Genomic DNA, 23482 nt, shown 5'->3' on the forward strand with positions numbered 1-23482 from the left:
TATCCAAAGGGAAAGCTCTTTTTTTTTCTTTCCAGGATCAGCAAAAGGTCAGCTTTTATTCTGAAGCCCTGTAAAGATTTTTCTCGTTGTTTGCACCCCATTGTTCTCTCTGACAATATGTTCCAATCACACAAAGGAATGGAGAAGGTTGGCAGTGAAAAGAACCACTTTTAAAATACACAGTCATCAATGAAGTGAAATAAATTAACTGCCATGTTTTTTTCGAATAGACCAGCTGAAAAGCCCAGCTTTAGCTCCAGCCAGAGGTGACTGTCTTAAGCAGCCTGGTGGAGCCAGCAGCACTTAAAAACCACTTGCTTGCTTGTGCTCGTTACCTTTGTATGTCCAGTTCATTATATGAGAAGCGCTGAGATGCACAAGGAGCAGGTGCAGCAAGGTGGCTGGAATCCTCATGGCTCTTGCAGTGTCTGAAATCAGAACCGAGCTGGGAAATGCATTTCTTTGACAATCCCAGAAAGTGTAAATAACAATTTACTCAAAGTCCAGCCCTTCCGCTATCTGTCCCATCCTTCTGCTCTCCCTGCTGAAACAGTAACCACCACCAGGGATATTTTACGTGGGCTGCTAGCTACCACTGCTAAAAGCATTTTATTGATCCACTCACAGAGACTGCCAGTTCTAATGAAACAGAAGGTTACTCCACTAATGCCCTTGAGGTCAGCTTCTGATATGCACTTGATTTATACCTTTCTGGCCACTTTTCCTGTCTGGCTGTTCCCCCTGAGCAGGGCTGTGAGCTTCCATACAACAGTGCCTTGCAAATATTAACACTTAACGCTCTTCTGCTGCAGAGCTCAAAGCAGCACTGTTTTGCAGAGCAACAGTCTGAGGCAGAAAGAGGTTAAGAGACTAATTTTCAGAGGTGCTGAGTATGCACAGCTATATTTGAAATCAATGGGACCTACAGGTGCTCAACCCCTACCACCGGGGCCAGATTTTCCCCCTTAAAATCTATGGGACTTGGGCACCAAAGTGCTTTTGAAAATCCCACTAAGGTGTCTATCCGCATCTTTAGGTGCCTAAATACCTTTAAAATCTGGCCCCAAGTGACTTGCCCAAGGTCACGCAGCATGTCAGTGGCAAAGCTGGGACTAGACCCCAGGTCTCCTGTCTGCTATGCTGAAGTCCTGTTCATTAGACTATGCTAATGTTGTAAGAACAACCTTGGAAACCTGTACTCCTCTCTGCCTAATAAACCCCAACCAATAATGTCCCCAAACCAAAATGAATAATAAAATCAAAGAGCCTCCTGCAAGCAGCATTTTAACCCCAAAAAGGGAGAAATGCCAGACTCCATGAAGTCCACTAAGTACTTTGCTATGGCAATAGATTTTACATTGACGGTGCTTAGATACTATGGTAATGGCCAGATAGATAGATCATGTCAATAAAATCTCCAGTTCTTCTGCCCTCGCTGTCTCCGCCAGTTTCAGTAATGTTGCGCTGCCTTGCAGTGATGACTTAAGAAAGCCACAGCCAGAACAGGTACGGGAGTTGCAGATTTCATTTAAACTTGGCTTTCTGGGGCTTGCATCAAGCTGAAGAATGGGAAATGCTGTTTTGTTTTTAATCTCATCATTTGTCCATGAATGGTTAATTTTAAAAGGCCTTTTTTCTTCTATATCCCACACACCATGTGTTTAAAGTTTGGGAACTGCTGTACTATTGAGTTACTTAATCTGATGTGCATTTTTCTCCCCCTCCCCCACCTCTAAAGAAGTCATTTATTCTGACAGCTGCACTGAACTGTGTAAGGACTGAACTAATCAAACACGTCCTGCAATGCATTTCATAATCCTTGTGTATCCAGTTGGGTAAATAGTCCTTGGAATTAGCTGAGGGAGAAATTTTAGGGGTTTATACCTGTTTTCGCTCCAGAATTCCACATAGGATCACATCTGAGGACGAACAAGACACTAGACAGGAGGTCACTTCTGCACCAAAGCATCCCTTCCGTCCCCCACCCTGACTTGCATTGAACATGGATGTTATTTGGGAACAATCTGTTTCCCTAGCCCGTCCTTGATTGATCAGCTCCCTAGGGGCGACACAGATGTTTTGAAATGAAGCCCATTGCAAGCTTGTGCTGGTGCCGGGATTGCTGGAGGTGGGGTGAATTCATGTTACATGAAGCCGTTCTGCTCAGTGCCCAAGCTGTGGGATTTACTTGGAGTTTTCTGGAGGACAAACAAGCAATTTAGGCCAAGAGTGGTCACTAATTGTGGGAACTTCCCTTGTTTAGAGCCCAACCTGAGACATCCGATGAAGTGGAAACAGCTGAAGTACTCATTGCTTCCCGTCCCCTGCCCCCTCTGTCTTCACAGATAAGGTCAGCTCTCACACTGATGTCCTGGCCAACACAGCATGGGGAGGAGGGTGAGCAGCCCTCAGTGCTGAAAGAACAGGTTAAGAACTATTTAGAAAAGCTGGACATGCACAAGTCAATGGGTCCAGACCTAATGCATCTGAGGGTGCTGAGGGAATTGGCTGATGGGATTGCAGAGCCACTAGCCATTATCTTTGAAAACTTGTGGTGATTGGGGGAGGTCTCAGAGGATTGGAAAAAGACAAATGTAGTGCCCATCTTTTAAAAAAGGGAAGAAGGAGAACCTGGGGAACTACAGACCTGTCAGCCTCACCTCAGTCCCTGGAAAAATCATGAAGCAGGTCCTCAAGGAAACCATTTTGAAGCACTTGGAGGAGAGGAAGGTGATCAGGAACAGTCAACATGAATTCACCAAGGGCAAGTCATGCCTGACCAACCTGATTGCCTTCTATGACGAGACAACTGGCTCCGTGGATATGGGGAAAGCAGTGGACATGATATATCTTGACTTCAGCAAAGTTTTTGATACGGTCTCCCACAGTATTCTTGCCAGCAAGTTAAAAAAGTATGGATTGGATGAATGGACTATAAGGTGGATACAAAGCTGGCTAGAGGTCAGGCTTGATGGGTAGTGATCAACACTCGATGTCTAGTTGGCAGCCGGTATCAAGCCGAGTGCCCCAGGGATTGGTCCTGGGGCCTGTTTTGTTCAACATATTTATTAATGATCTGGATGATGGGATGGATTGCACCCTCAGCAAGTCTGCAGATGACACTAAGCTGGGGGGAGAGCTAGATATGCTGGAGGGTATGGATAGGATCCAGAGTGACCTAGACAAATTGAAGGATTGGGCCAAAAGAAATCTGATGAGGTTCAACAAGGACAAGTGCAGAGTCCTGCACTTAGGACAGAAGAATCCCATGCATTCCTACAGGCTGGGGACCGACTGGCTAAGCAGTTCTGCAGAAAAGGACCTGGGGATTACAGTGGACGAGAAGCTGGATATGAGTCAACAGTGTGCCCTTGTTGCCAAAAAGGCTAATGGCATCTTGGGCTGCATTAGGAGGAGCATTGCCAGCAGATTGAGGGACGTGATTATTCCCCTCTATTTGGCACTGATGAGGCCACAGCTGGAGTATTGTGTCCAGTTTTGGGCTCCACGCTACAAGAAGGATGTGGAAAAATTGGAAAATGTCCAGCAGAGGGCAACAAAAACGATTAGGGGACTGGAACACATGACTGATGAGGAGAGGCTGAGGGAACTGGGCTTGTTTAGTCTGCAGAAGAGAAGAGTGAGGGGGGGAATTGATAGCAGCCTTCAACTATCTGAAGGGGGGTTCCAAAGAGGATGGAGCTCGGCTGTTCTCAGTGGTGGCAGATGATGGAACAAGGAGCAATGGTCTCACGTTGCAGTGGGGGAGGTCTAGGTTGAATATTAGGAAACACTATTTCACGAGGAGGGTGATGAAGCACTGGAATGGGTTACCTAGGGAGGGGGTGGAATTTCCATCCTTAGAGGTTTTCAAGGCCCAGCTTGACAAAGCCCTGGCTGGGGTGATTTATTTGGGGATTGGTCCTGCTTTGAGCAGGGGGTGGGACTAGGTGACCTCCTGAGGTCCCTTCCAGCCCTGATCTTCTATGATTCTGTCCTATCCCCACTTTCCCCTGGAACTCTAGCTGAAATCAGCAGGCACCGCACATGCTCAGCAACTCCAGAAATCAGACCTTAAGTGTCTCAGGCTGGGCAACCAAAATTAGCAGCTGTTTTTGAAAACTTTGGCCTTGGGTTTGTGCTGATTTCAGGGGCAAATTCTAGTTTCTAAGGGGAGGCAAATGTATGCATCCCTTTTATCCTATGCATGAGCCCTATTCCCCTTTCAGAGTAAATCATACCCGCTATCTCTTCCCCATACCATTAAAAACCATCCTGTAAGGGACAATCCCTCAGTGGCAGGAGACAGCTTGGATGACCTGATACATCTTTGCCATCTCTAATGTTTATTATGGGCTAGAATCTCATCTGGTGTAAGTGGGAAAAGCACAATTGACTCTCATGGTACTCCACTAATTTACACCCTGTGATTTCATGAATCTGTGTTACCCTTCAGAGTGAGTTTCACAAATGCCCCTGGCAGCTCAGAGAACTAATAGTGGCCCTGCAATCCACATGTAACCAGCAGCTATACCAAAATGGTAGTGTCACAAACAGCAGGGTCTCAGCTAGTATTCAATGAACACTCTGACTGCATCAGTAAATACAGGCACCTCAGAGACTTGGTGGGATAACTCACATGACTGGAGTACTGTCATGGATGGTTATAAACTGTTCAGGAAGGACAGGCAGGGCAGAAAAGGTGGGGGAGTAGCACTGTATGTAAGGGAGCAGTATGACTGCTCAGAGCTCCGGTACGAAACTGTAGAAAAACCTGAGTGTCTCTGGATTAAGTTTAGAAGTGTGTGCAACAAGAGTGATGTAGTGGTGGGAGTCTGCTATAGACCACTGGACCAGGGGGATGAGGTAGATGAGGCTTTCTTCCGGCAGCTCACGGAAGCTACTAGATCACATGCCCTGATTCTCATGGGTGACTTTAATTTTCCTGATATCTGCTGGGAGAGCAATACAGCAGTGCATAGACAATCCAGGAAGTTTTTGGAAAGCGTAGGGGACAATTTCCTGGTGCAAGTGCTAGAGGAACCAACTAGGGGGGGCGCTTTTCTTGACCTGCTGCTCACAAACCGGGTAGAATTAGTGGGGGAAGCAAAAGTGGATGGGAATCTGGGAGGCAGTGACCATGAGTTGGTTGAGTTCAGGATCCTGACGCAGGGAAGAAAGGTAAGCAGCAGGATACGGACCCTGGACTTCAGGAAAGCAGACTTCGACTCCCTCAGGGAACGGCTGGCCAGGATCCCCTGGGGGACTAACATGAAGGGGAAAGGAGTCCAGGAGAGCTGGCTGTATTTCAAGGAATCCCTGTTGAGGTTACAGGGACAAACCATCCCGATGAGTCGAAAGAATAGTAAATATGGCAGGCGACCAGCTTGGCTTAATGGTGAAATCCTAGCGGATCTTAAACATAAAAAAGAAGCTTACAAGAAATGGAAGGTTGGACATATGACCAGGGAAGAGTATAAAAATATTGCTCGGGCATGTAGGAATGATATCAGGAGGGCCAAATCGCACCTGGAGCTGCAGCTAGCAAGAGATGTCAAGAGTAACAAGAAGGGTTTCTTCAGGTATGTTGGCAACAAGAAGAAAGCCAAGGAAAGTGTGGGCCCCTTACTGAATGAGGGAGGCAACCTAGTGACAGAGGATGTGGAAAAAGCTAATGTACTCAATGCTTTTTTTGCCTCTGTCTTCACTAACAAGGTCAGCTCCCAGACTGCTGCACTGGGCATCACAAAATGGGGAAGAGATGGCCAGCCCTCTGTGGAGATAGAGGTGGTTAGGGACTATTTAGAGAAGCTGGACGTGCACAAGTCCATGGGGCCGGACGAGTTGCATCCGAGAGTGCTGAAGGAATTGGCGGCTGTGATTGCAGAGCCATTGGCCATTATCTTTGAAAACTCGTGGCGAACGGGGGAAGTCCCGGATGACTGGAAAAAGGCTGATGTAGTGCCAATCTTTAAAAAAGGGAAGAAGGAGGATCCTGGGAACTACAGGCCAGTCAGCCTCACCTCAGTCCCTGGAAAAATCATGGAGCAGGTCCTCAAAGAATCAATCCTGAAGCACTTGCATGAGAGGAAAGTGATCAGGAACAGCCAGCATGGATTCACCAAGGGAAGGTCATGCCTGACTAATCTAATCGCCTTTTATGATGAGATTACTGGTTCTGTGGATGAAGGGAAAGCAGTGGATGTATTGTTTCTTGACTTTAGTAAAGCTTTTGACACGGTCTCCCACAGTATTCTTGTCAGCAAGTTAAGGAAGTATGGGCTGGATGAATGCACTACAAGGTGGGTAGAAAGCTGGCTAGATTGTCGGGCTCAACGGGTAGTGATCAATGGCTCCATGTCTAGTTGGCAGCCGGTGTCAAATGGAGTGCCCCAGGGGTCGGTCCTGGGGCCGGTTTTGTTCAATATCTTCATAAATGATCTGGAGGATGGTGTGGATTGCACTCTCAGCAAATTTGCAGATGATACTAAACTGGGAGGAGTGGTAGATACGCTGGAGGGGAGGGATAGGATACAGAAGGACCTAGACAAATTGGAGGATTGGGCCAAAAGAAATCTGATGAGGTTCAATAAGGATAAGTGCAGGGTCCTGCACTTAGGACGGAAGAATCCAATGCACCGCTACAGACTAGGGGCCGAATGGCTAGGCAGCAGTTCTGCGGAAAAGGACCTAGGGGTGACAGTGGACGAGAAGCTGGATATGAGTCAGCAGTGTGCCCTTGTTGCCAAGAAGGCCAATGGCATTTTGGGATGTATAAGTAGGGGCATTGCCAGCAGATCGAGGGACGTGATCGTTCCCCTCTATTCGACATTGGTGAGGCCTCATCTGGAGTACTGTGTCCAGTTTTGGGCCCCACACTACAAGAAGGATGTGGATAAATTGGAGAGAGTCCAGCGAAGGGCAACAAAAATGATTAGGGGTCTAGAACACATGACTTATGAGGAGAGGCTGAGGGAGCTGGGATTGTTTAGCCTGCAGAAGAGAAGAATGAGGGGGGATTTGATAGCTGCTTTCAACTACCTGAAAGGGGGTTCCAAAGAGGATGGCTCTAGACTGTTCTCAATGGTAGCAGATGACAGAACGAGAAGTAATGGTCTCAAGTTGCAGTGGGGGAGGTTTAGATTGGATATTAGGAAAAACTTTTTCACTAGGAGGGTGGTGAAACACTGGAATGCGTTACCTAGGGAGGTGGTAGAATCTCCTTCCTTAGAAGTTTTTAAGGTCAGGCTTGACAAAGCCCTGGCTGGGATGATTTAACTGGGGATTGGTCCTGCTTCGAGCAGGGGGTTGGACTAGATGACCTTCTGGGGTCCCTTCCAACCCTGATATTCTGATTCTATGATTCTCACCCACACTGTCATAGGGCTGGCCCTCTTTAGACCCTCTGGTGGTTTAACTAGACCTGTTCAGTCCATCCTAAATATCACTTTAGCCCCCTACAGCTCAATCAATACAGGATTTGCTTTGAAGATACATCTTAACAAAACATTTGTAACTGTATATGCTAGGCATATTCAAATCTCAAGCTCCAGGGTACAAGCTGGTTGAGACAAGGGTCAGGAAGGAACTTCTACCTATGTAAAGAATTGCACAGATGGGCAAGTGCATTATGTGCAGGTTCTGCCCTTCTCTAGAGCATCAGGTAGTGGCCTCTACTGGCAGGATACTGGCAGACTTAATGGACCAGTGGTCTGACCTGTTACAGCAATGGAGTGGTTAGAGATGAAGAATGATTGGCTCCTAGGAGCCATCCCCTACAAGGAGAGGACTTAGTTTCCCCATTAGAGGATGTAACCGATATTAAACTGATGATACCTTTGATGAGAGATGGGCTCTGCTGCACGGTTTGGAGCCAAAATTATGAGGTATTCAGAGCTGGGATTTTAGTTTGGCCAGTTATTAAAAAAGAAAGTGTGTGGGGGGCAGTCAGTAGTAAAATTCAGATTCAACCATCTACCACAGGGCCAGGGGTGTTGGGAGCTGGCAGGACTGTGCTTTGGGCCCATCTCAGCACCTGAGTTTAGTCAACAGCAAATTCTATGTCTAGATAGCTCAGGCATAAATGTTCTTAGCATGTTTTTGGTATAAAGGCAGGCTGCTTGCCCATGGATGCACTTATACAGACACCAGCCCCACAAAGTAGAGTGGGAAATCAGTCTTTCACCCCACAGATTTGGCTTCCAGACACTCATGCTTGAATATCCTTCCTTATTTTCATCTCTCCCCTACAGTTCACTCTGTACCATTAATTATATTTGGATGCTGCTTCTATTCCAGGCAGCTGAAGAACTCAGGTCAGATTGCAACTTCAGACCCATCCTTGAAGATGTAACTATCCCCCTTACCAGTCAGGAATGTATATAATCACATAGCAGCCTTGATCCTGCACTGGAGTAGCTGGCTCAGCATTTAAGGCTCTGACTCAGATTTGAACCCAAGCCCCCCTTCTGTATGCGCACAAATCAGTCTGACTCATGTCAGCAAACACTCAGAACCTGGGTCCTAGGACCCCACTGAAATTCAGGTCCAAAGCCCTGTCATTTTGTAATGTGGACGCAGGTTGAGCCACAGACCTGAGTCAGAAGGTCTGCGTCATGCAGGGTGAACTTGTTAGTGTGGCTGTGAGGCCTGGGTCCTGCAAATGTAAACCCAGGTTTCCAGTGCAGTATGCATGCTCAACCACAGGCTTGGAAAACTTGGGTCCACAAGCCCCACAGACCTGAGCCTAGTGTGCAGTATAGACATAACCTTAATTTGTCCCCCTTTGATCCAGGACATCACATACTCCATCGCTGAAGTCAATGGGAGTTTGCTGGATCAGTACCAGGTCTGAGGAACATTTGGCCAGGAGCTCGTTGTTTAACTCCAGGCAACCAGATTGCCCTCATCCTGGATGTTTAGTGTTTGTTAATAGAGGCTAATGTCTCTTCAAACAGAGTTTTTCCTGCTGGAGCCAGGCTGAGTAAAATATTCACATTTCTTGACAGCTGTTTGTGAAAAACAGAAAGGCAGCCAAGGGAGCTGCAGATTGGACAGGTCCCAGCCATGGAGTAATGGCTGCAAAGGCTGCATGGGCTAGCATGGTAGCAGACACTCCAGTCCATAAACTGCAGTTCTGAATGAGGGAGATTGGAGGAAGGCAGGGTGTTTGGTGGACCTCTCCTGAAAGTGAATGGCATTTCCCTGTCTCCCTCTACGTCAGTGGCTCTCAACCTTTCCAGGCTACTGTACCACTTTCAGGTGTCTGATTTGTGTACCCCCAAGTTTCACCTCACTTAAAAACTACTTGCTTATAAAAGCGGACAGAAAAATACAAAAGTGTCACAGCCACACTAGTCCTGCAGAATTGCTTACTTTTTCATTTTACCATGTAATTATAAAATAAATCCATTGGAATATAAATATTGTCCTTACATCTCAGTGTATAGTATATAGAGCAGTATAAACAAGTCATTGTCTGTATGAGATCTTAGTTTGTACTGACTTCGCTAGTGCTTTTTAATGCAGCCTTTTGTAAAACTAGGCAAATATCTAGATGAGTTGATGTACCCCCTGGAAGTGGTTCCTGGTTGAGAACCACGGCTCTAGATTAAGCAGTGGGCACTACATACGTATTCCTGTTGTTCTGAATGGAGTTTGGAGGAAGGGTCCTCACAAGACCGCATGGACTTTTGGGAAGCATCACTGAGGTGTGAGGGGAGTGTGAAGGGTGGGGTGTGAGGGAGGCAGGTCACTCCACTGACTAGGAGGGTCTGTAGCTGTGAGTGGAGCACTATTTAGGGGTCATCTGGGAACTAAGAGGGTGGGGTCAGATAGACGAGTTGCCTGTGCTTCCAAGCAGGGGACATCATGCAAATGCCCGTGTTGCACTTACACACTCGGATGGATGATCAAAACTGGTGCAATAGGACAAATCATTTTAAATTGAGCGGTGTCCCGCTTTTTACGTGGGCCAGGTGACTCCCCGTGAACATGGCCATATTTCCTGGGACTGACCCATATGTCAGAGGTTTGAAACCGTGGCTTAGATAAGGATATTACTGATTAAGCTGTTTCATGCTATATCTCGTTTAGGTTTGCCTACTGCACAGCAAGCAACAGCTCTGCTAAAACGTGGTAAGTCAGCAAAAATATCAACAACATCCACAGACACAGTGGAACGGGGAGGCCTCTGCACTGGACCTATCCAACCAAACAGATTGCTGTGGTGGAAAAAAATTATTTGATTTATTTTACCTTAATTTTCTGGGGAAACAAAAGTATTGTTATGTTAGGGGTTCAATCTGGCCCCCACTTCTCCACCTGTATGTTCTTGCACACAAATCAGGTCCTTCCATGGTCTCCTATTTAAATTGGGCAGTGAGACCTCTTTGGAAATTTGGCCCTACATTTTTAGTTTTTCCTGCATTTAAACTAATCTGTAAGAATCATGGAAGTTGGCGGTGATACAGCCCACAGGGCTGGCAACTCATTCCACCCAGCTTCCAGCCCTCGTGGTCACTGCAGAATTGGTTCCACCTGTATTATATCCCCATGTGTGTGGCCGAATTCTGCTCTCACTGATGTAAATTCAGAGGAACCCATTGATTCTACTGGAGCTCTTGGATATGGTGGTGATTGGTACGATAGAAAACCAAAGATCAGATAGTCTGGGAATGCACCAATGTTAGAGAGCAGAATTTCTCTTGCTTTGTACAATTTAAAGAGTGACGGACCTAGCACCACTTCACTTAGGAGCCTATTTCATAATCTCTAAGATCTCATCACTAGGTAACTTCACTTGATATTTAACCTAAATGCTCCTTTGCTCAGTTTCACCCCATCACTCCTAGCTGTGTGTCTCTGAACCACCCAGAAAAGTCTCCCCTTTTTGGGGATTTACACCCTTTAAATACTTGTGAGCAGTTTTCCCCACCTCCCCCACCCCCATGCACATACAGCTGTCATTCAGCCAAGGATGCAGAGAAAATAATGTAAGGCTATAGAAAGAAAACTGAGTGATAGAAGAATCACTTTTTCAACTTCTATTTTCTGGACAGTTAAAGATTTCAGGTAATGTCTCAGATTATGCATGGGTTTGATTGTCCAAAAGATGTGGCTATGTTCCAGCAGGTGCCTGGTCATTCTGATCCCTTAAATGTAGAAGACTTTGATTATCTGGAATAAGGCTATGATGAGGTGTATAGATGCCAATCAGTGAACGGCAGGGAAAAGTTAATCTTCTCCCTGTTGCTAGGGAAGGGGGCACAGGTGTTTGTCCCGTGCAGGGATTTGCAGGGGAGCTGGTCTGGGCCAGCTCTGGGGAATCATTTAATTCCCACCACTGCAAAGTCCATTGAAGTCAAAGACCAACTTTACTGAGTTCAGTGGGCTTTGGGGTAGACTCCAAAGGAGGGGCTATACTGGAGGGAGCTGAGTGTGCCTGTGAGAGGGTGGGAGGAGCCTGGGGAGAGAAGAACAGCAAAGAGGCTGGGCTGAAAGGAGAGACAGTTGCTGTGGAGCTGAGGGATGCCCTGTTGTATTTGTATTTGGCCCTTAAAGGAGAAGGCCATTTACTTTTCTCTTGTATAAGAAAAGTCACCCAAAAGGAGTTCAAATGCCACCTACTCATGTGGAATCCTTCACTGCTCCCAATGAATGCTTAATTGTTGTGTAATGTTGAATTTGCCTCTTGGAAAGTGTTATGTCTATGGTTGGAAAGAGGTTTAGCTGCTCTGCATGCAAAGTGACTGCTGTAACTCAGAACGGAGTTAGACTTCATTCAGAAGCTCTATGGCCTCGTGTTTCCCTGCTGAATTAAAAGGCCAGGATGTTGACAGAGCTGGGGTGGAGGGCTATTGGGGGAACTGGGTGATGGTGGTATTGGGAAGCAGGTTTAAAACAAACAAAAGGAAGTATTTCTTCATACAACACACAGTCAACCTGTGGAACTCCTTGCCAGAGGATGTTGTAAAGGCCAAGACTATAACAGGGTTCAAAAAAGAACTAGACAAAGTCATGGAGGATAGCTCCATCAATGGCTATTAGCCAGGATGGGCAGGGATGGTGTCTCTAGCCTCTGTTTGCCAGAAGCTAGGAACAGGCGACAAGGAATAGATCACTTGATGATTACCTGTTCTGTTCATTCCCTCTGGGGCACCTATCATTGGCCACTGTTGGAAGACAGGACACTTGCCTATATGGACCTTTGGTCTGACCCAATATGGCCTTTTTTATGTGAGGCGGGCCCAGTATTGACCCAGACTCCCGCAATAGCATCCCCAGCAACCTCAGACATCTAGCATCCACCCCAGCTACCTGCAACACCTAGAACCCCCTCCCGTAGCTACCTAGAGAGAAACAAAGGAGAGGGAAATTGGGGCAGGGGAAGCAAAACCACATTCCTCCCACTCCCAATAGTTCCCCCGGTCCCTTAACAAAAACTTGCTCTTACGACAAATCTCATTTGTGGCATCCCCCTGTGCCCTCCCATCCTGCCCCATCCTGGCAGCCATGAGTCCCCCAGACAGTGCATGGGATTGGGGGAAACTCTGTTTTTGGCTCACCCTCCCCTCTTCCACAGGGGGCCAGGGGTGCTGTGATGGGGCAGGTGCAGATTAGGCCACGCAGCCTGAAGATCACCAGGAATTCCTGGCACCCACCCTCGCAGATCCCTAGGCATCCCCCCAGAGGGGCTGTCCCTGCTTGCCGTCTTGGCACACCTCCCCAGACGGCAGTGCCAGCCCAGATAGATGCACTGACTGGCAACCAGCACTTGAGCGCCATGACCTACATACTGGGCTCCCAAGAGATTGTCAGCTGAGCTCTTCTCTGGGCAGCATTAACTAATTCCTGACCCTGGGATTCAGGACTTAGAAGGCAGCCATGCAGTGTTAGATCAACTGTTACCCAGCTCCGACCCCTCCCTGTTTCTCGGTGTGGTCAGTGGGCTACCTGGAGTTTCTGTGAATGGGATGGAGGCAGTGACCCAGTGAGAGGGGACAGCCTTCACAGCTGTCTTCTCCCTTCCATGTGGCCCCACTGTGGCTAGTGGTTATATACAAGCCAGTTGCTACACGGAGCACACAGCTTCATGGCTGCAGTGTTCATTTTCTAATCAAAGGTGTTGATTATAACATGCCACCATTTCCCTGGTGGGGGCTCTCCTTTCGGTCTGCCTCTTCTTCCCCTGTCTGAGGGCATTTCCGCTACTCCTTCCCTCGTGAAGGGCCTCCTTGTACCAAATCTAGCGCTTTGATGGCATTAGTCATCTAGCCGTGACACTGCAATCAGGGGATGTGATTGTAGCTTGTGTAGACGTACCCGAGATGGCTTTAAGCTGGCTAGCTTGGGTACCATTGCAGAGAAGCCACGGCAGCATGGGTTTCAGTGTGGGCCAGCTACACAACAAGTTATTACCCAGAGTCCCTGGTGGGCATGTAAAGCCCATGCAGAAGCCTGTTCTGCCATGGGCTTCTTTGCTGCTGGTACCCAAGCTAGCTAGTTTAAAGCCAGCTTGGGTATATCTACACAAGCTGCATTCACACTCCTTGACTGCCCTTTGTCACCTCCTGAGTCCTGTCATCTCCAGGGGTGGACCATCCCTCTCTTTTTCTCTCCTGCTCAGGGCAAAAGGAGAGGATGGGTATGTCTACATTTAAAAAAAAAGTGTGTTCTTTCCTCCAGTCAGCTAGCTTGGGTTAAAATAGCAGTGAAGACACGGCAATTTGGCTTTTAACTCAGGTTAACAGCTCAAGTTAAAGCCTATGGGGAAGTCTGGAGTTGGATCTGAGCCACTAACCTGAGTTAAAAGCTGAGTTGCTGCATCAGCGCTGTTTTAACCCAGGTTAGTTAACGCGGGTTAGCTAACCGGACTTAAGAACACACTTCTTTTTGCAGTTTTTTGTAAACATGCCCGAAATTAGATTTCACTTTTCTCCTGTAGTGAATCTCTCTAAACTAACTGAACGTGGTTAACCTGCATGGGGACAACACGGCTGCATTTGTGCTTCGCTTCTAGCTACTGCTCCTGACTCCCCGTTGTGTAATGTGCAGAGAAAGCACTCCTACTGTTCTGTAGTTCTGAAAATCAGTAAAAACAATGTAAAAAGAAACAAAAACTCCCAAACCCCTGAACAAATACATACTCCATGCAGAACAAAACAATTTCTGGAATGCTGTTGTTACCCTGTCGCTGGGTAAGCACTTCTTCCCACTCCACCCCCCGCCCCTTCCCTTCCCCCCCCCCCCCCCCGCCCCTACTGTATTGTATGTTGAGCAGCTGTGACATCCAGTGGCCAAATACAATACAGTTTAGTTTTGTATAGAGTCCGTCATACATAGAAACAATAACATAGTCCTTATATAGCACTTTTCAGCTTCAAAGTGCTTTACAAACACTAACTAATTAACCCCTGCCACAGCCCTGCGGGGTAGATGAGTGTGATCAACCTAATTGTACAGATGAGATGGGGCAACATTACACTCTAGGCCCTAAACAAATAGTAATGGTGATAATTAATTAATTATGAAGTTCAGTAGTTGCCTTATTCACTTCTGGGATAGGTGAAGACGCCACAGAGGGAAACTCAGGAGTTCCTCACTCCCAGTCTGGTGTGCTCAGTGGATCCCCCCATCTTTACAAACAGGATCTGCTATCAGATAAGGAGTGAAGGAGGGCTGTAAGGCAAAAGGTATCAACTCAGACTAATTCAGCACCTCAGAGGGAGGCAGCAAGTGATCGGAGGGATGTGTTCTTATTCCCTGGGTCAAGAGAGAAGTGTGGATAGGGACAGTGGCAAGCCCTAAAAGAAGAGATTGCAGTAGTGGAGATGTGGAGTGATTGGTTCAAGGATAAGGAGTTCAGCAACAGCCAGGTCTAAATAAATGCCTTCCCCAGTGACGTTCTGAAGGTGCGGATGGGACTAACTAGCAGCCATGGAAGTTGTGGGAGAAACCGGAAGTTCAGAGTTCGAGCAAACTGAGGCTGGATTCAAGAGCATGGTGGTGGAATGAAAGATACGGGACAAAGAGGCCTCTTGACATGTTTAGTAGTAGGATGTGACAGTTTAACCAGAAACTGGCTACCCCTCTATGGGAAACAGAGGGATAGGAGAGTGAGTCAGGGAATGGAAAGTTGGCCACTATCCAAAAATAGGGATGTCCAAGGCTGAAGCTAGCAGAGATCCATCCCAGAAGGGACCAAGATAAAGCCTTTAGGCACCTTGCAATGGAGGGAGAAAAAGGAGGATGTAAAGCCTCCCTCAGAGGCTTAGGGGCAGTATTTATTCTGTGGATCAGATGTATACAACTTCAGTGTTTACTCCTGTTGTTCACCTTGCTTCAAATCACAATTCAGTGAACTAAATTAACAGATTAGCATGTGCTTGCTACATTCAACAGTTGTATTCAGAAAGCCCCTGCAAATAGAACATCAGAAAAGAGAAACCGACAGAAAAACAAGACTGGAATAGTTTGGATGGTCCAAAGGATGGTTAAAGTGGGTGGCAGACCCATGCACACCCAGCTCGCCTTGTTGAATCCAGCCTAGGCTGGTAGTGGTAAAAAACGGTTATGATGGGTATGTAGTCTGGAGATGACACACCAAAGGTAGCTTTAATCTAGCTAGCTCCAGTAACAACAGCAGAGAAGCTGCTGCAGCACAGGTGTTGAAGGGGCCAGGACCTTGAGTACCTACCCGAGCAGCTGATGCAATTTCAGTACTGTTGTTACTCAAAGTAGCTTTGATCTAGCTAGCTGTCTAAAGGTACTGCAGTTGCCTCCTGAAAGCAGTGCTGACATCCCTTATTTCCTGGTCGGGGCCTTTGTGAAATGAGCGGGTGATTTCGGCCCAGTTCCTGTTCAGCAGGTGCATATTTCACAACAAAACAGAACAAAAAACACTGGGCACTAGTGGGCTCCCTTGCTGGCCGTCTAAGCAGAGAGACCAAAGACTGAGTTGGCTCAGAGAGCATGTGTGGGGGTACGGGAGCTAAACATGATTCCTTCATGCTAAGGTTGAGATTGGTGGGGGGCAGTGCAAAAGAAACTCATAGCTGCTGCCCATGCTGTACTGGTTCCGCAAATAGAGGATGTTTCTGTCCAGTCCTATCCATCTGGTGCTTTTCACAAGCATTAAATACTCACCAAAACAAGTAGGTGAATTATTTATTAATTTACTGTGAATTGATTGTAATATTCGGGTTTTTTTTTTTAAATTAAATTGCAAATTTACTTCCTTAATGACAAGCCAATTAATGACTAGTCAGTTCCTGGTCTTGACATCTTGTCCATAACTGTACCAGACTTTAAATGCTAGGAAAAGATCAGAGCTGTAAAGAACCCAGAATCTACAGCAAGGTGCAGTACAGTATTCAGCATGTCAGCACCTACCCAGGTGATTACTTAATAATTTTTCATACAAGTTTTCTCTTGTCATAGGTTACATCAGCAGCAATTTCCTTCAGGTTGTTCAGTTCTTGGCAGTTCATGATCGGCTGGATTAAAAGCCTTTGGTTTCACCTCAAACCCTCAACAATGCCAGGTGATTGCATTTGAACTTCCCTCTTAGCTTGTCAGCATTAACTTTTTCAGCCTTCCTTGCGGCTTGGATATATTTATAAATACCTCTCTCCTGAAGTTTGAAAATAGACCTGTGATCATTTCATATATAAAAATTACTCCCTTTCTCATTCTGGGCATGTTAGCCCTCGTTTGGTTATAAGGACTACAACTGACTTGCATTGACATTATATTTTAAATAAGGTACATTCATAGTACTGTATTCTCATTGGTGAATGTGTACACAGCAGTGTATTTACATATATGGACATATAGACTGATGCCTGATGCACTGCATATAACTTATGCATGGACGTGCCCAAACCAGAGTCCACACTGTCACCCACTACAGGTCAGTAGTGAATCCAATACCTATTGCATTTTAAAGTACCAGTGAAAGCATGTATCTGATTGAATAAACCCCTTGAGAACCTCTTAGATGGGGAAACCTTATCCACACAATCTCTGGCCTGGTTATCAAGATCCATAAGCCCTTTGGCCCATCCCAGCTGGTTGGATAATGAACTATGGAAGAGTGACTTCCTCACCAACAACCTAATCCAAAGTCCATTGAAGTCAGGATAAAACCCCACGTCAATGTGCATGATTCTCAGATCAGATGGCAGAGTGAGGTCGCTGCAGTCATACAGGATTTGTAACTCGGTTTCTTGAGAGCAGATTCTGGCCTGCCTATGCACATGGGATGATAGCACGCAGACACATACACCTACACACTATCTAGGTATTGATATCAGCTCATGATCTTGGTGCCTGAGTACCTGCATTACATCTAAAAGGATCAAACTTTGTATACGATCTTCAACTACAACCCTGCTAATTTTGCCACAGGTGGGCAGATAACTGGGGTGTTATGGGTTGGAAATTACCCTCAGGCAATGAGTTTCAATTTGGCATTTAGGTGCTGGTGAAGGAGGTGGCTTTTGGAAGCATTCACAGTACTTCCACTTGTCTGTCCTTAAGAAATCTGGGTGAGGGATGGGGTGGGTTAGGGAAGAAGTGGAAAACAAAGGTCATAAGAATTTCAAAATAACGATCATGCTAAGTCATTTCATTATCCTGGTGCATTAAAACCTAATCAATGGATCAATGGCTGCAAAAAGCGTGACAGCAGAGAGAAATGCTCTGAGATTCAGCACCTGGAGCCAGGCAGGCAACTGTGAATAAACATTCAAATATTCATGTAATGTTTTTAAAAGAAGCCCACAAACCAGCATTAGTCTAACGTGCACCATTACCTTTCTAACGTCTGCTTCTTAAATAGCTCGGTCTGTAGAGTTGATAGAGGGAGGAAATCAGAGCATCACAGTGCTGAGTGCTGCTTCCATTACAGCATTTCTCTGGACCAGCGACACCCTAGCCATGCAGAGCGATGAGTTAGGCCAGAAGATCAGGAAGCCTTGATTACAAGAACACTCGGTCCCAGAACGGAATCCTCAGCTGGAAGTTCTGCTTTTTGGGGGAACACGTCAACAACATGCAAGTTGGCAGGCACACACAAAGAGATCTGCTGGATATGGTAGATGTGGATGATGTGTAAGCAGTAATATGGTGATATTCGCGCTTCTCAGGTGTGTTGTGAGGTCTGAAGTAGAATCCCCCACTCCTGCAGCACTCTGGATGTGCATACAAGGTGCTGTAAACCCACACCCTGGAATGTACGCTGCGTTTATGTAATAGGCTATTGGCTATATTAATGAATTGACTAGCAAGTCCTGATCTGTGCAGGTTGTGGTCTTGTGCTTACATGCTTTGGAATCCTCAGCAGATAATCTCAGCCAGGCATTTCATGGCAGAGTTGCCATTCTTAACCCTCATGCTGAAAAATTTCAAACAGGAGTGGAAGCAGGATTGCCCCCTCAGATACTAGAGTAATGAGCATGGGATAAATGATTGGATGCATATCGTCTGTAAATTTGTCACGGTCCATAATAATAAGGGGAATAGCTAGGCTGGCTGTCTATAAAAATCCCATTAAAGGAAAATGATTTTAGACCATAAGGAAACTGGATTATATTCCTAGGTGGTGAGACATCTATAATGTATACCTGTATTATTACAAATGAGTTCCAACATTGGCAGATTTTGATTTATATACCATGCCCATCATTCTGGTATCCTAGCACCTTGTCCAATGACAAAGTGTGCATAAAAGATCTATTTCTCTCTTTCCCCCCTACTCTGTAGGGATTCAGCGTTGTTTGTGTTTCACTGGTGTTATTATGGAAACGCTGGGTTAAAGAAGTGGGGTTTGCATTTTGCTCTGGAAATGCTGAGGTCCCTGGTTATCCTGATCTGTGCCGGGACTGAAGTTCAGATTCATGACCCATCACTGGAAAACCTCTGTCTCCTGAGTTCCCGAGATCAAGAATGAGAAGTAGCTGTCTGGGGAGGATATGGTCAACGTCGGCTCTTAGCATCAAGGATCCTGAAGGCTCTGAAAGTGGGGACCAAAACCTTTTATTTGACCCAACTGAGACAGCCGAGCACTGGGGCAGTGTGGTCTTGGCAGCCTGTACATCTCAGGAGATGGACTGCTGTGTTCTGAGTCACTGTAGCTTTTTAAAAATTGGCAGTTTTATTCCTAAGTGTAGGCAAAATCCTCTTTTGTTTTTTAAGGGGCTGGTTAAAAGAAAAACAAAGTTGACTGAAATATTTCTTGTGTAATAGGATGAAATGTTGGAGGCAAGGAATTTTCCTGGAGCCACGGATACCCCCTATTCAATGCCAGCAACAAAATGGGGGGGGGGGGAGATTCTGTTTCCCAGCCCCTGCCCCAACACTTCTATGCAAAACTAACCCAGGAGATGCTCAGATTCCAAAGGACCTTCACTGAAGAAAATGTGGATAATTTCTGCTATAGTGCAAGGAAGAATTCCATGGGGCTAGGGGATTTATGTGCACCCCTGATCAATGTAGCTATGCTGACCTAACAGATGTGCTTGTTCAGGAGGTGGTATTCCCACACTGATGGAAAAGCCCCTTCTGCCAGTATAGGCTGTATCTACACTATGGAGTTGTGCCCACATAGCTCCCAAGTGTAGACATACCCTCCTTCTTGTGCTTTATTTCATTTTAATGACAGTGCAGCATGCTGAGATCTGTGCATAAGAGGCACTATGTGACTAATGTGATGAATATAATTGTCTGAACTGTTCAGTTTCCAAATCTCAATTTAAATGCTTTAAAGTTTGTTTCCTGTACAATTTCTTGGTGCCTTTGCTAGGTGTGGGTATCAATGTATTTTCCCTTTGTGTATGCATTGTAGCCATGATCCCTATTTTATGTATTGCTACCAGCCCCTAACTTGCAAACACCTATGCATGTATGTAACTTTACTCAGGTGAGGCTTCACATGATTTCAGTGGGACTACTGACCTGAGTAAAGTTACATACCTGCATAAATCTTTGCAGGATCAGGGCCCTAGCTTGGATTTTAACAAAAATAAACATTTTAAATCCCTCTCTCCAATATATAAATATTGAAACTGACAAATCCATGGCTTTTTCTCACATATAAAGCCACTCAGGTCCTGAGCCAAAGCCCATTAAAAACAATGGAAATATTCCCATGGACTTCAATGGCCTTTGAAGCAGAGCCTTGTTAGGCATCTAAATCCAAACTGTAGATTCTCAAAACCTCTGCTCAGGTGCTGCCTAAAGTCCCTAGGCACCTAAATTTCCACTGGAAAAGCCCCCTACAAATCTGCCAGTGAGCATATGCACAGCTGCCTCAGTCTCGGTGCTTTGGGTGCCTAGCTCATACCTAAGCCCCAGCAGAAACCTCAAACTAGGCATCACCCCACCTATCTTACCTGTGTGGCCCAATCCTCTAGGCGTTCTCAGAAGCTGCCTACTGGATTGGACTCCACAGAAAACACTGCAGGGTGGGTGGTCTAACCACCGGGCTGAAAGTTTATAGGGGTGGGGCTTCGCCTCATTTTGTTGTGAGAAAGGGCTTAGGCACCTAACGCCAGGAGCAGGTATGTGATTGTGAATTCTAACCTGAGGAAGGCGCCTCCCTCCGGCCCAGATGTAGGCACCTAAATCCTTTGACTTACACTGCTGCACAGTCATTATCATGAAATAAAGCCCTTTGTGGGGCGGGACTTAGGACATCCCTCTCCTCCTCAGCACTTGCTATGGGCCAGCTTAAGCGGCTCCCCACTTGATATGGTGGCTTTTGTGAATCCCATTCTTAAAGGAGTCTAACTCTCCCCATGCATTGTATAGGGAGCATGGGCACCTAACTCAGCTGTGGATTCCACTTGGCAGCAGGGCGCCTCAGCATTAGCTATTGCAATGCTGAGTCTGAGTCCCTTTTGTGGATCTAGTCCTGAGAGCTTTGCCACAGAACGAAAAACTCCCCTTGGCATGGATCCGGCATTCTTTAGGCACCAAAACGCCTATTGTTAACAATGATGGCTCTGATCCTGCAGACGCTTATGTACACAAGTAGTCCCGATGAGCTCATGTCTATAAGTGTTTGCAGAATTGGGACCTATGTCGTTAACAAGGATGGCTGTTCTCCCAGCCATCTGTAGAAAGGGGATATAACTGTACAGGGATATCCTCTTCCAGAGATTTTTTGGTGGGGGAGATTAATTAATTAATTAACACTAATTAAAGCATGGGTGACAGTTTCTGTGCTGCCTAGAGGGTAGCTTTGTATTATTTGTATTTTTTAAATATTTGGTATAACAGAGCCTGGATACCACACCAATAGGGACTATGCAACTTAAATGTTCTGGTTCGTTCTCTATGTACAAATGGAAAATTTCTTTTAAAATCTCTCTTTTTGAGCCAGGGCTGCAAGTCATCCCCAGAGGGGTGGCTGAGATGAATCTAGAGGTAGGGATGAGGGGTGAAACCCTCCAGAGTGGCAGGGAAATCCCCTTTTCCCATTCCCTTTCAGAAGAACCACTGCTTTCGAGCCACAGAAATCTTGTTGCAAAGTGCCAAATGAAATGTATGTGTGAGCTATGTTTTCCAATCTCTGATTCTTTGGCCTTCTTAGATCTTGGGGCCTGAGTTTCTGAATGGTTAATAAAATGTAAAATGCCTTGCTACTCACCAGCAACCACACACCACACAACAGAACCACTAACCCAGGAACCTATCCTTGTAACAAAGCCCACTGCCAACTGTGTCCACATATCTATTCAGGAGACACCATCATAGGGCCTAATCACATCAGCCACACTATCAGAGGCTCATTCACCTGCACATCTACCAATGTGATATATGCCATCATGTGCCAGCAATGCCCCTCTGCCATGTACATTGGCCAAACTGGACAGTCTCTATGTAAAAGAATAAATGGACACAAATCATACGTCAAGAATTATAATATTCAAAAACCAGTCGGAGAACACTTCAATCTCTCTGGTCACTCGATTACAGACCTAAAAGTGGCAATTCTTCAACAAAAAAACTTCAAAAACAGACTCCAATGAAAGACTACTGAATTGGAATTAATTTGCAAACTGGGTACAATTAATTTAGGCTTGAATAGAGACTGGGAGTGGATGGGTCATTATACAAAGTAAAACCATTTCCCCATGTTTATTTCCCCCCCCCCTCCACTCCCCACTGTCCCTCAGACGTTCTTGTCAACTGCTGGAAATGGCCCACCTTGATTATCACTACAAAAAGTTTTCTCCCCCCACTCTTCTGCTAGTAATAGCTCATCTTAAGTGATCGCTTTCCTTACAGTGTGTATGGTAACACCCATTATTTCATGTTCTCTATGTATATTAATCTCCCCACTGTATTTTCCACTGAATGCATCCGACGAAGTGAGCTGTAGCTCACGAAAGCTTATGCTCAAATAAATTTTAGGCTCTAAGGTGCCACAAGTCCTCCTTTTCTTCTTCCTGGTTAGCATTACCTCTAGCTACACTTCTCCAGTACTCAGTCCTACTGGAACGAGCACTAACAGCAAGACATGACATTTTTAGCAATTGTCTGCCCCCATCAATGTGTTTGCTGTTTTCATGGATTCTTCCACCACCTTTCATTTCCCCCAACTTTTTGTATGTGGCTTCTCCTATGGCTTTCTTAGAGCTTGGAATGGATAAAAATGTTGCCGGGGGGGGGGGGGGGGGGAAGAGAAGGCGAATGAAAATTCTTGCTAGGAACATGTGGCATACACCATAAATTATCTTACCCTTAGCTGCTCTTCCCCTGGTCCTGTTCCTTTGGTTTAGCCAGGATAAATCACATTGCCAGAGCTGACTTTAGCTTTATGAATGGAAAATAGTATTTTTCAAAATCTAACCTTGTACTGTCAAACTCATTTCAGTTGCTCTTAATCGTTCCCCTCCTGAGCTGCGCTTTTCCACTGTCTGGTACCTACTTTGCCTTTGCTAAAGGTGAGACCTTAGCTTTCTGAGTGGATAATAATGGGCTACCCAAAAAAGCACTGTGGTGCAAACTGGCCTACTCGTTCCTCGGTTCTCGATTATCCCCATCCTGAGCTGTGTACTCCTTAAGTGCTTGGCCTGTGACCGGGTTGCATGGTGCTTGCAAGCTGGTGCCTGGTGCATTCGGTCCCCATGCGGGCCCCTAAACAGGAAAATTTTGAGGGCTCCCCCCCTTTCATCCAGGACTAATTGCATCACTTCCACAAACCAAAAAATGGACCAGCACGACACACACGAAGGCACTTGTTCACCAGTCCGCGCTCAGTGAGATGAACGGTATTTGGGTGGAAGACCAAAACGGCCCCCCCCACGAGCGGCTTGGGGGGGGGTCGGGGGCCCTGTGTAACTGCGCTCTCCGCTCCGGCCGCCTGGCGCCCCCCCCGCGCCGGCCGGAGAGCGCAGGGGCTGCCGCCCGCGCCCAGCAGAACGGGATTTTTCCATGACTGCACACCCAGCCCGGCACGTAGCGCACGCGCCTC

General features: G+C 46.3%; 1 protein-coding gene across 5 annotated transcripts in view; it reads right to left on the reverse strand.

The window, feature by feature from the left end:
* The window catches only part of CA6 (carbonic anhydrase 6), a 47312-nt gene that overhangs the window by 22811 nt on the left and 1019 nt on the right, over positions 1 to 23482 (reverse strand). For 2 of the 5 annotated variants that reach the window (XM_075121010.1, XM_048824819.2), the window contains exons 2-4: positions 22748 to 22821; positions 17817 to 18027; positions 336 to 428 (exon numbers count right to left, since the gene is read on the reverse strand). In XM_075121010.1, coding sequence (XP_074977111.1) covers positions 336 to 414 — 79 coding nt within the window. In that variant the 5' untranslated portion in view covers positions 415 to 428; positions 17817 to 18027; positions 22748 to 22821. Of the gene's footprint in view, positions 1 to 335; positions 429 to 17816; positions 18031 to 22747; positions 22822 to 23482 lie in introns of all 5 variants that reach the window. The other 3 variants (XM_075121009.1, XM_075121008.1, XM_048824820.2) reach the window with 3 other exon arrangements.

This window comes from Caretta caretta, chromosome 18, assembly GCF_965140235.1.
Source record: "Caretta caretta isolate rCarCar2 chromosome 18, rCarCar1.hap1, whole genome shotgun sequence".
NCBI classification, from domain to species: Eukaryota; Metazoa; Chordata; order Testudines; family Cheloniidae; genus Caretta; species Caretta caretta.